This window comes from Poecilia reticulata, linkage group LG11 (genome assembly GCF_000633615.1).
Source record: "Poecilia reticulata strain Guanapo linkage group LG11, Guppy_female_1.0+MT, whole genome shotgun sequence".
Lineage (NCBI taxonomy): Eukaryota > Metazoa > Chordata > Actinopteri > Cyprinodontiformes > Poeciliidae > Poecilia > Poecilia reticulata.
Window position 1 is genome coordinate 15,851,667 of NC_024341.1, and position 12,293 is coordinate 15,863,959.

The 12,293-nt window shown below is 41.0% G+C and overlaps 1 protein-coding gene across 6 annotated transcripts in view; it reads right to left on the reverse strand.

Moving 5' to 3' along the window:
• Positions 1–12,293, reverse strand: part of LOC103472465 (CUB and sushi domain-containing protein 3-like) — a 389,352-nt gene that overhangs the window by 11,319 nt on the left and 365,740 nt on the right. For 4 of the 6 annotated variants that reach the window (XM_017307525.1, XM_017307524.1, XM_017307522.1 and 1 more), the window contains 8 exons: positions 12,035–12,220; positions 11,380–11,565; positions 11,122–11,295; positions 7,138–7,320; positions 6,868–7,044; positions 3,092–3,271; positions 2,823–2,996; positions 2,538–2,711 (listed from right to left, as the gene is read on the reverse strand). In XM_017307525.1, the coding sequence (XP_017163014.1) occupies positions 2,538–2,711; positions 2,823–2,996; positions 3,092–3,271; positions 6,868–7,044; positions 7,138–7,320; positions 11,122–11,295; positions 11,380–11,565; positions 12,035–12,220 (1,434 nt within the window). The remainder of the gene's footprint in view (positions 1–2,537; positions 2,712–2,822; positions 2,997–3,091; positions 3,272–6,867; positions 7,045–7,137; positions 7,321–11,121; positions 11,296–11,379; positions 11,566–12,034; positions 12,221–12,293) is intronic. The other 2 variants (XM_017307523.1, XM_017307521.1) reach the window with 1 other exon arrangement.

A 12,293-nucleotide genomic window follows, 5' to 3' on the forward strand; every position in this document is an offset into this window, starting at 1 on the left:
AAAAAAAAAAAAAAAAAAAAGCAGTTTTATCAAGGAAAGTTACCAATCTCAAAAAAAAAAAAAAAAAAAAATTATACTTGATTTCTCTTCGAAGGAATCCGTCAAGGCTCCTGCTGAAGGTTGCCTTTTCATTAGCAGGAATCTCTGAGATGAGCTTCCACTCGCTACTCGTTATGATTTCAATAAAACTTTTTACTTTCTCCAAGCAGAAATTGCTCAGCGAAAACAGACCCGCGTATAGACTGAATCGTGGCCGTTGCCTGTGTAATAACGGGTGCGTAATGGTGATAATTAGGCACCGGCGCTAATTAACTGGTGGCACAAACGACGTGTGTCTGATAGGTTCCACATCGACAGGGGAGTGAATAGACTGAGAATTAGCAGAAAAAAAATATATAAAAAAATAAAAGAACAACAAAGCGAGGCTGTTCAGCCACAGAAGTCTGAAAATAATTTTGTGCGAGTGCGCCGCCGTGGCATAAACAATAGGCGAGCATACGTACAGCAGAGGGGCGGCATTAAACACCCGTCTGCATTACTGGGCCGTGATATGTTATTTAAAGCAAGATATTTACTCTACAAGAACAACCTCTCTGGAAATCTGTCTCTGAAGTGTGGTGCCTTTTAATTTGATCCCAGACTTTGAAGTGGGGAGGACCCCCCTCCCCCACCCCCTGCCTGAGGAAGCTCTGTTGGGCTCCAGCTTGTACAGAGATGAATGAATGATGACAAATGACTCACAAAGTCTTGAAGAGCAATAACTTGAATCGTAAATCAATAGATAGAAACATTTTTAAAAAACTATTGTACTAATACAATGTTTTTCAACACAAAGCCTTGGAGATTTTCTTAGAAGAATTAATAGAAATGTCGTCTGTTCTGTTCAGAGGTTTACACGCACTCAACATGGACATTAGTGTAATTTATTGAAACTGTTGTTTTTCCAGGATGCGCTGAATTACGCTGTGAATTTCTCATCAACCCCAGATGGGTGCAAAGTTGGGTTCGTTATCCTGTCGTAACATTCGGTCCTGTTGTAAAATTTTCAACCGCCTGGCTGCTGATCTGAGGTTTCTTCCCTCCGCAAAGTACCAATACCTCTGGCAGTGAACCAGAGCGCAGCAGGCCGCTGCCATCGCGCTCGCTAGATAGCGTAGCGTTCTTGGGTCTGATCTTCTCTACTAGACGTGTTCTTCCTGGCAAAGTGGCCAAACGGTTCGATCTTTGTCTCGTCTGATCATGAAACATTTTCTCCAAAAAGGCACTCGGCTTGTCCAAGTGGGCAGCTGCAAATTTGATTCGCACTTGAAGGTGTTGATTTTTTTTTTAGCAGGGGGTTCTGCCTTGGTCGGCCCCCACTGAGCCTGTGTCGATGTCAAACGTACTGATTTTCCAGCATCTTCGAGTTTATAATGGGACTTGGTCTGTGCGATTCCTGCTTTGTTCCTGCATATCATGACTAATTTCCTTTCAGATGAGAGCGACCATTTGGGATAGATGGTTAAACTAATTAAGACCAACATCTAGTATTCAGGTGGTAACATCATGCTGTTGGTGTTGTAATCACTCTCACCTGTTGCCACTTTAGTTTTGTGTTTATCCTCTCAGGATTATGCTACAAGCTTGTTGATGGCTTAACAAAACAAAATATTTCTTTGCATATTGCTAAGCAACATGTATCTAAATATTAGATGTGGAGTAGCTCATATCAAAGTTTTGACGTTTTGCAAAAATTTCACAATGAATTCAATCTTTTACAGGCACTTTGCTGCTTAATTTTTAACATAAAAAAACGGCAACTTTAAGGATCTTACAATTTTAAAATGTTTTCCTATTTATAACTTGTGTTGACGTGGACCGGTGTTTCTTGTTTTTACACATTGATGCACTATATATTACACCACAGGAGGTTCTGGATGAATCATCTTCTCTTAATTAGAACAGCCTGCAAGTGCCAGATGAGGCTTTCTGCTCCATCATAATAATCGCCGTGTCTCTTTTTATATTCCTGCCACGTCTTTCACCTACTGGCAGCTGAGCGAAAAGTGAAACGTACACCAGTTGAAAAATAGTAGGAGGAAATCAGCCGATACCGTCATGAATCCTCACTCGTCACAAACTCCGGGTAGCTACCAGCGCCAGTCCGGCCTGAGCCTCAAGCTAAGATTGTACAGGTTTGCACATGCTGCTGGTGTCTCTCAAGTCAACATTAATGCAATGTTTAGATAAACTATTACTATTCTAAAAGTAAGCTTTGCTTGGCTTATAAATTACACGTACATCAATTGCTGTAAAAGTTGTGCGTTGTTTCGGAATGACCCGACTCAAAAACATTTAGACGTAGAATACTAATTATTTCAAAATAGATTGATGGAGTTTACTTTGGAGTAAAATGTCAGGAAAATTTACATATTTTCTTAATTTTTACTTCAAAATCAAGTTCTCGCACAAAAATAACTGTTTTGACTTGAAGTTTGAACAAGTCTTCCGCTCTCCGTGATTTTACGGTTGCTTGGTGAACCAGTTGTGCAAATTACCGATGCAGCGTGGTTGAGTTCCACTCCAGGTGCCGTCGTTCTCACAAAGTCTGGTTGCCGTGCCGACCAGTATCAGAGGTGGAGAGCAGCTGAAGGACACTTCGGATTGATAAATGAAACTCCGACCCTCTCTGAAACCCCCGACTGGCGTGCCTGGGTCGCCACAGAACTTGGCTGCAAACGCAAAAACGCACGTATGACATTTCACAGTTCTGGTGTCAGGAATTCAAAAGACCGGTGCTTGAAATTTGCCAGCGAAGCGCGTGAACGTGACGTAATTCTTACGTAGGCACTGCGGAAGCATGCCGCTCCAGGTGCCGTTGGATACGCAGGTCAGGATGGCCGGGAACGAGAGTTCGTAACCCGGTGAGCAACTGTAGCTCACGCTGCTGCCCCACTCGAAGTCACTGCCCTGCAGTACGCCGTTGCTGATGGCAACGGGAGTCGGGCAGGTCACCGCTGGGAAATAAGCATTTGAAACATTTCACTGAAGCCACATTATTGCTAAAAAGCCTTTTTTTTCTTTTTTAAGGTTCTTGACTCAAAAGGCTTACCTGTACATATGGGCATGTTTCCACCCCATGTCCCATTCTGGGTGCACATCCTCATAGGCGACCCGTCCTCCTCCATCCTGTAGCCCGGCTGGCACTGAAAGGAAACGTTCTGTCCGATAGTGAAATCCTCACCGTAGCGAAGGCCGTTTGCCGGGATGCCAGGATCCCCGCAGTTTATCACTGTGGGAGAGGGCAAACACACAACGACAAGCTGAAGTTTACCTCTGAGCGAGTCACAGAAAGAGATACTTTCATACCCAACGACCAAAAATCCTCAAAATCTTCAAAAGCACGAAAGGAACATAAATCGTAACGGAAACCCGCTACTTTTAAGCAAATGAAAAAAGCGTTTTTGAGTTATGCCAGCAAAACTAAATCTGCACTTTTTTTCTTTTTCAATTTAACCAGATAAAAAAAAACAAAAAAAAAAACACTGACATTAAGACCTCTTTCACAACGGTAACCGTTGTGAAAGGCAGAAAGGCAGCAGCACACGTCATAGTAGGCAACACAGATAAACAACAATAACAAAATATAAAACATAAAAAACATAGAAAGTGTAAAGAAGCTGAATATTTCTCGTGGGACAAGTTGATGGCTGTGGTTGTCCTGGGATGGTTTTAAGGAGTATTAGAATTCCCCAGACAGTACTTTTAGGCCACTGTCCTTCATAGACTAATAGGCAGTTGTACTGCTTTTAAACCCACCCCACATTCTGTCATGCCTCTTAATAATATCATTAATAATACTATTTGCATTGATAGCGAAGAATCATTTGATTTTTTTCTGATGTGTGCTCATAGCAACAACCTCCTAATAAACGAATCCAGGAAAATCCAAGTTTTTTTTTTTTTTTTTGATAAAAAGGATACTTTACAATGTGATTCATTTTGTAACTATTAGTTTTTCCACTAAATACATTTTAATAATACATTTCGTATCCCTTTACGGGCTGCATATTATCTAAAGGTGCAGCTCATAAAAGGATCTGGGAAATGATGGCTGTGGTTGTCCTGGGATGGTTTTAAGGAGTATTAGAATTCCCCAGACAGTACTTTTAGGCCACTGTCCTTCATAGACTAATAGGCAGTTTTACTGCTTTTAAACCCACCCCACATTCTGTCATGCCTCTTAATAGATGCTGCGTAATCTACTGTAAAAGCCAGCCATTTTCCCTTTAAGAAAGACATTCTTAAAAACTGTCTTTACTTCCAGGAAGCCCCAATTCTAGATTTAGGCTTCTCAGCACTTCTACGTCTTTGTCCTTTTATCCCGCCACGCTGGATATTTCATGGCTTATTTCTTTACATAAATGCATTAAAAGTCAGAAATGTCAGTAGAAATGTGGAACCATAAAGATCATGCCAGACGTCCCTTGGAAAGAAAGTCCTTTTTCCAGACACAATTAATATCTGCAAGCTCCTCTGCAGATATGTTTATTGCATATATCTTTGAATGCCACGCGAGCGAGCACACCGGAAACGCGGCGCTCTGATTAACACTCGCTCAAGTATGGCTTTGGTCATATTTCACACAGGAAGAGACTTTTTATATTTTATGGTTATTTACTCTGTCGGAGTTTTCCCTCCGGGTTCAAAAAGCAAATTAGCCAAAGTAAACAATGATCAAGGTTATTCACGCCGCGCGATAAAATGAGAAGCAGGAGCATAAATATTTGAGCTTTATTTCATTACTCAGGCCTTATAGTGTTGCAGAGTCATTTCTAACTGGGCATGAAGCAGTGTCACAAAAGGCTGTGGAGAACAACTCGTACAGTGATCCACGTAAGCAGTTTGGAAATGTTAACGGCTTAATTGCAGCTAACTGTACTGCATAAATTATAGTTTAGACTGCATAATCAGCCGCTAACTGTTTTACATGCAGCTGAGGCTGTGCTAAGACGGCCAGCAGGAGAGGTGCAGATCAGATTCTTTTGCTGGCCGTCTAAAGAATCTGATCTGAAAGAGTCCTTCCTTTTAGCTCTCAAAACGTCTGTCTAGGTCTTTGGACGACTTTCGTGTTTGTGAAGAGGCTCTGATTAATGTTTGGGACCTTGAGGGGGAGATGCCAGCTCGTATAGCTGTAACTGAAAGTAGCACTTGACATTTTGGTATTTTGATTAAAATCTTTTTCAGTTACATCATTAACGTATTGATCACAGACGCTACTGCGTTCGACTCGAGTCCACGCATAGATTTATTCCAGGTAATACCGAATAAAACCACTTCTCTCTTTATCTTTCTCCTCGCTGTTTGTTCTCAACTTTCTTGGTGTTCTCTAAAGCTGAATTTGTAAATGAAATTTCTAATTTCATGGTCGTCTTGTCTGAATGTTCACAGCTGAACTGTAGAAAAATGCAAACTGTTTTGCTGTCAGTTACTTGGAACTGAAAAAGAGAACAGAAACATATTGTACAGACGTTTACTCATCTGCTAATAACTATGCAGTACTTTGCAAATATTCATAGTCTCTTTTTTTCCATTTTGCTTTGTTCCAACCACAGACTTGGATCTGTTATTTTGGAACTTTATGTGACAGACAAACAAAAAAGGATGCATAACTGTGAAATAGGAGGAAAATGATGCTTGGTTTTATTTATTTTTTTATTTTATTGAAAAATAAGAATCAGAAATGTTGGTCATGCATTTTACTTTACATTTATTCTTATATCTCTTTGTGAAATTTTGATAAAGCAGATCCATCCCCTCTCACCATCTCTGCCAAGTTTGACTTGGCAGAGACTTGGTGTGATGGCCTATTTCTGTAATACTAGTTTTAGTTCAGACGTAATGGGATGCACACCTTCCAAAATGCTTCTCTTTTTCTCAACAGTTCACAGAATATTTTCTCAATAGTTTCGGGGCTCATCTAGAAGTTTCATTTTAGGAAATGTAAGAAGAGTCTTTGTGTCATTTATGTCCGCTGTGGTTTTGATAATGGAAGTCTTTGGATGACGTTTTGCCCAGTCTCTCTTTCTCACTGACCCTAACCATAACGTTTTGAGAAGGTTCATCCCTGCTGCATGTTTGTTCCAGTTGTGGATTTTGGCTCTCACTTTAGTTTGAGGCTTCCCAAACTCCTAGGAATTGCGCTGTAACCTCCGCAGACTGACAGAGGTAAATGACTTTTAACCAGGAGAGAGGCTCCGTTTAAATTATTTATCATATCTGCAGGTCAGGTAATAATCAGGCATGGGATTGGCTTGTGAAATTGAGTTCAGCTTTTTAAAAATGTACTTTGATCATAGCTAATTCATGATTCAACAAAGAGGGTAATTACTTTTTACATGGGGCCAGGTTGGTTTTGGATATCTTTCTTCCCTTAACCACCCCGCAGTCCTAACTTGGTGCTCAGAAAGAGTGAGGCAGATGTCAAGGTTGTACAAAGGAGAAGCGACGGGGGTGTCCCGTCAGTTCCCAAAACCATAAAAAAACCCAGATAAACAAACAAAACGTAAAAGCATACACGGTGTCCACTTCACCACCTCTGGGACTGAGGGAGGGTTAATAAATTAAATGAAAGTTCAGTATGTCGATTTGCAAAACTGGAAGAGACATATCCCAAAAGACTTGCAGCTGTAATTGGGGCAAAATGTGCTTCTACAAAGTGTACATTCAGAAGCATTTTTGTCCTATGTTCGAAATGTGTTGGTCTTTCAAAAACAAAAAAAAATCTTAGTTAATAATAAAGTTTGTAGTTATGTGCCAAGATACAAAAGAATTTAAAAGAGTACAAAAACATTTTGTAATACGGGGAAAGCAAAGCAGATAACTCACTAGTGCAGTTTGGCTGTGCCCCCGACCATGTCCCGTTGGCCTGGCACAGCCTGGTGGTGGCACCAGTGAGCAGGTAACCATCCATGCAGGAGTAGATGACAGAGTGGGAGAACGTCGTTCCATCAAGGCGAAAGACTCTGCCGTTACTGGGAGTGCCGGGATTTCCACACTGAGTAGCTGCACAAAACGCGACAGAGAATCCCGTGATTATTGGGGAAAAACATATGTGCTAAAAATGGCTATAGGAGGAATTATCCACATTCAGCCTACGTTTACAAAAGGGCTGAGTGCCGGACCACGTCCCGTTGGGGAAGCACATTCTCTCCGCAGACCCAATGAGCTCGTAGCCCTCTGAGCAGGTGAAGTAGACCTTGGAACGGATCCTGAAATCCGTCTGTTCCCTTGAGCCGTGGGAGGGAATGCCAGGATCGCCGCAAGAACCAGCAATGTCACCTGTAGGAAGAAAATTCATCCCATGGTGTTTTGTACTTTCTTGTATGTCACAAATAAAAAAAAGCCCCCAAAAATGACATGTCGAATCCTTATGGTCAACAAGTGGAAAATGCCTGTTTACAAATGGCAGCGGATTGCAGACATTATGTTCATGACAAGTCCATATGCTGCTCTAAAACTCTGTGTGTATACGTGTGTGTAGTGATGGGTAGCAGCTTGTGTAAGTGTGTGTATGTGTGTGGGGTCCTCACTCTGCCCTTGTACATCCGCCTGGTCAGCAAAACCCTGTCTGACATACAGAGCATGCTCCTGAGAGTGCACACCCACACACACACACACACCCACACACACACACACCCACACACACACACACTTCTATACAGAAAAAAACACACATTCTCACACCAGTGCACGAGTCTAGACTAACATATTGCTTCTCAAACATTGCTGGCCCACACTGCCCATTTTGCTAATGGTATGAGATTTGCATTGGGTTACTTGTGCATAAGATTAATGCCACAACCTGATTAATTTCTGTTGGCTCTGAATGACTAATTATGTCTCGAAGTAACCCTTCACATTCATTGCAGAACACACATTTCAGGCAAGACAGAACACTTTTCACAAGAAAAATAACTTTTTAGTCATTCTTCTGTTGTGAGTGTGTTTAAAAAGCTCTTGCCTTCTCTCACAGTTGTTCTGCTTACACTATGCTGTGCAAGTCTAGAGCCTTTTTGCGAAATAGTTTACAAAAGGCACATTCACACACATTATGAAGTAAAAGCTTTTAAAGTTAAACTGCTCCCGAGATGCTCAAATGTACAAAATGTGGAAAAGTTTCAAACTGCACCTAGTTTCTTCATACTACGCCAAGCAGCCAGATTTTATTATACTCCTAAAGTGGTTGTGATCAATATGTTTCCAGGCTTGCTAAGGTTTTGCGCCTTTAAATGTTGGGTTAGAGTGCTTAAAGTACCCGTTTGAGATGGATCCTTTTCCAAGTTGTGTGCTAAGAAACAACTCTGGCTCATCTTTACAGTTTACGAATCGCTTCCCAACAGTTGATGCTCATATCTACCCATTACCATTTGTACTTTTACACTCTAAAAAGCTGTATACAAGTTTTTTTTTCTATATTATACATTCATTGACATCCACCTTTCAGACAATTTTCACCTGGTTTAACAGCTTGCCTAACCCAATGTACTGGATAATGTGCCAGCAGGTGATCACTCACAGCTTTTGGTTTGATAGTCATGTTAACCTGTCATAATATGTACGACCCAAATATGGGCACAGTGGTTGATTTGGCTGCAATGCCACTGCCAGCAATAGCTTTGCCTATAAAGTGCTTTTGATGCAAAGTGACGATGACAGTGCCTGTTTCCATCAAAAATATGTATATATACATATATATTATTGCAATCTCCAACTCCTTTTAAGGCACTTGTTTTGCTTTTCTAATTTAGTGGTATTGACCAAGCAACACCAGCTGTCCTGTTCTAAAATAAAATAAAAAAACTAAGTTAACCGTAAGATCACCTAAATGATGCCGACAAACCATTTGATGGCAGGGCAAAAATAATTGTGCATATTATTTATATTTTTATGTCAGTTGTTATAACATTTGCATTGTACTACATTTTATGTGATCACTCTTGAGAGCAGCCATCACGTATTGCAAAGTTCACAAATAAGCATCATAGTTTGTCTCAAAATGTTTGGGCACCAGGCTGAAGGAATTTAACACTCCTTAAGTTTATTCTTCTCTTTATTTTTTCAAACTTTTCTTTTAAATGGCAGTGCTAAGCTTGGAGTTAGTGCGTATTAAAGAAGGACTACAACTTTTTCGGGGAAATGCATTTTTTTTAAATTTATTTCCACTGTCCTTTAAAGGTTAAGCTACACTCAGTAGCTGATGAGTTTAATTTGGCGTATAGACTAGAGGTGAGAAAACGGATAACCTGGCTCTGTTTAAAGGTGATGAAATCCTCCTTTCAGCAGCTTTAAAGTTCACCAGTGAATGCATTATATTTAGTTTCATGTAATCTGACCTGAATAATCCAGGTTTCATCATTATTTTTGTACAACCTGAGGAAAAAAAAGGGAGTTTTTATTTGGATGTCTTCAAATGAATCAGTAACGTCTACGGTGCAGCAAAAAACCAGCACACATTAATTAGCGGATATGTTGTCCGGAGGTGTAGTGATGCTGGCCAGCCTCGCCCCCCCTTGTGATAAAAGTGACTTTTAGGAGAATGGATGCAAGTAATATAAATGATCTGATCCATCTAAATTAGAAAACACATAAGAGCAAATATCAGTGAGATAAATTCCCTCAGAGTCCACATATGTTACAGGCCACGACTAATTTCCATTTCTCTCTAAATAGCTTAAGTTCCTGCTTGAGCATAATGCGAGTTAACTTAATGCTGTAAACTTCCCTATTCCTGCCCCTTATGGATGCACAGCCATCACAGGTTTCTCCATGCAATTATCTTTTAAACAATGAAGCCAGATGTAAAAGTTTGTGAAAAAGTCAAAATTAGCCATAACTATATTTTTTTTTCATCAATACGGTACAAAATAAAATACCTAAAACTACGATAATTTATTTAAGCACTGAATCTTTCTGTCACTATATTTGTTACCTTACACACAGACGGGTCTAGGATTGCAGGACATTTCTGTTTTGTGTTGAATCAAATCCGAGAAAGCTTCTTGTTCTTGCAATCTCAGATTTTTAACAAAGAAGTCTCTCCGCCCAAACTACCAAATCAAATCTCAGTGTGTGATTTCTTTCATTTTGTAACACTAACCAAATAATTACCAACTCAGTTTGATTTTCACACCTGGACCCAGTGTTTCTGGACAGCATGAAAAGATTTATAAAAAAATAAATAAATAAATAAAAAATACATAAAATTACTTGTGAGTTCTGATGGAGCGTAATAACAAAGCTTGTATTGTTATCCCAGATTGAAGTCTTATCTCCACAGGGTTCTGGTGGAGACCAGCCAGGTAGAAACCATGAATCTTTTTCTTTTTTTTTCTAATCTATTAGCCTTCCTCACCCCAACGTTACCTCTGGGAAATTGCTGTAAATAACAATGTATTCTTAGTCAAGTCGTCTGGAATGTTTCTCACCGTGCTTGTTATGTAAGTGGCAGCTGGGAGCTTTTCGGTCTGCAAGAGCTGTAATCATGCCTCCAGCAAGCTGATGGTGAACCATATAACTCGGGAGTGTTTGTTTACATTATGAAAGATAAAGAAGATTTCCGTCCGCAAAGACAATCTGGCTTAACAAGCGTCAAGATAGGAATTTACAGGAAATCCGGAGGGAATAAAATATGCCTTTGTGAAGCATATTAGATGACTATGGTGGTGCCTAGTTGTACCTGGTTGTATCCCTCAGTTCACAGTTAAATAAACACCCTTAGATTCTCTAAAATGACACAAAAGGTCAGCAAGTGTTGATTTTAAACTAGCAGAGAAAACGATTTTTAAAGTCCAGAACTGAGCGATTGTAAGGCAAGGTTGCATTCCAGCGATGTTTTACCAGACAGGCACTGCTACATTCACTTTTCATGCAGCTACCTTTCCTCTCCATGTTCATCCAGACCCCTATTATCCCTCCAACCGAGTGCGAAGGCTTTAAGAAAAGTGTACCTGCAAGATGTGAAGCATGCCACTTTACACTCTGGCGAGTCCACATGTTTTAGACACCTTTTATCCATCTATCAGAATCCCTGGTACGGGTTGGACGTCGGCGCTTGTATATTCTGAAGTTTAAAATGCTCACCCGAGCAGAAGGGCATGGGGGAGCTCCACATCCCATTGAGCTGACACATCCGAGAAGATTCTCCTTTTAGCTGCCTCCCACCCAGACAGGAATATCGGACTGTCGAACCAAATGTGAACTTCTCTCCCGTCAGCATGCCGTTGGGCGGAGAGCCTGGATGGCCGCAGTCTACAACTACACATCGAGACAGATCGAGACTGAAAGATCAGCTGCTTTTGGCCTCAAGCAGCATGACAAAAGCCCTTTTAATCTACAAACCTATGCATTCGGGAAGAGGCTTGTCCCACTGTCCGGTGGGCTGACAGGTCAGCACCGGTGATCCGAACAGGTAATAACCAGGGTTGCAGTCATAGAACACCACCGTGCCGAAAGTGAAGTTGCCATGTTCTATTTTACTCTGCCGAATTGAGTTGGCTGGGATGCCGGGATCGGAGCAGTTGACCACTGTACGCAGAGAGACACAGACATGCGGGAAACACAAATGACAGACAGGAGGAAAACCTGTGTTATTTGGCATGAACCAGGGAGAGTTTAGAGCCTGTGTCGATTTGGGAAAATCCAAACAAATCCCCACTGACCCCCAGTTTAAAAAAAAAAAATCATTACAGGTGTATGTTGTATAGTCATTCCAAGCAACCAAAAGGAAAGTTGAATTAATCTTTGGCTTACAAGGTTAAAAGAAAGTGTATTTAAAGAGAGAATTTACTTTTCTTCTCGGACAGAAGGTCAAAGTGGCAAATGTGTTTATTATGAACAAAGCTGATGGAAGAAAAAGATTAAATGAAAAAAAGGAGGGATGGTCTAAGGTAAGAATTGGGGCTGAGAGATGAATTGGGTCCATGGCAGCAGGAGCATGCAGTAATGGTAAGAAAGAATGAGCTAAAAAAGAAAGTTAGGGGTCAATACACTTAACTTTTCTCCCCACCTTTACACGTTGGGGGCGGGTGGCTCCACTGCCTGTTGGCCTGACACTGAGCACGTGCGGGCCCCTCCATCTCGTATCCCCGGTTGCAAACGAAGCTGACCACATCGTTGAGGTTAAAGCCATTTCCCACCGTGCGGCCGTAGATGGGACTTCCTGGGTGGCCACAGCTGATCGCTAGGGGAAAATGTTCACATGCATGAAACTGAATACGGGCTAATGACCCAAAAATGTCTTGAGAAGCTTTCAT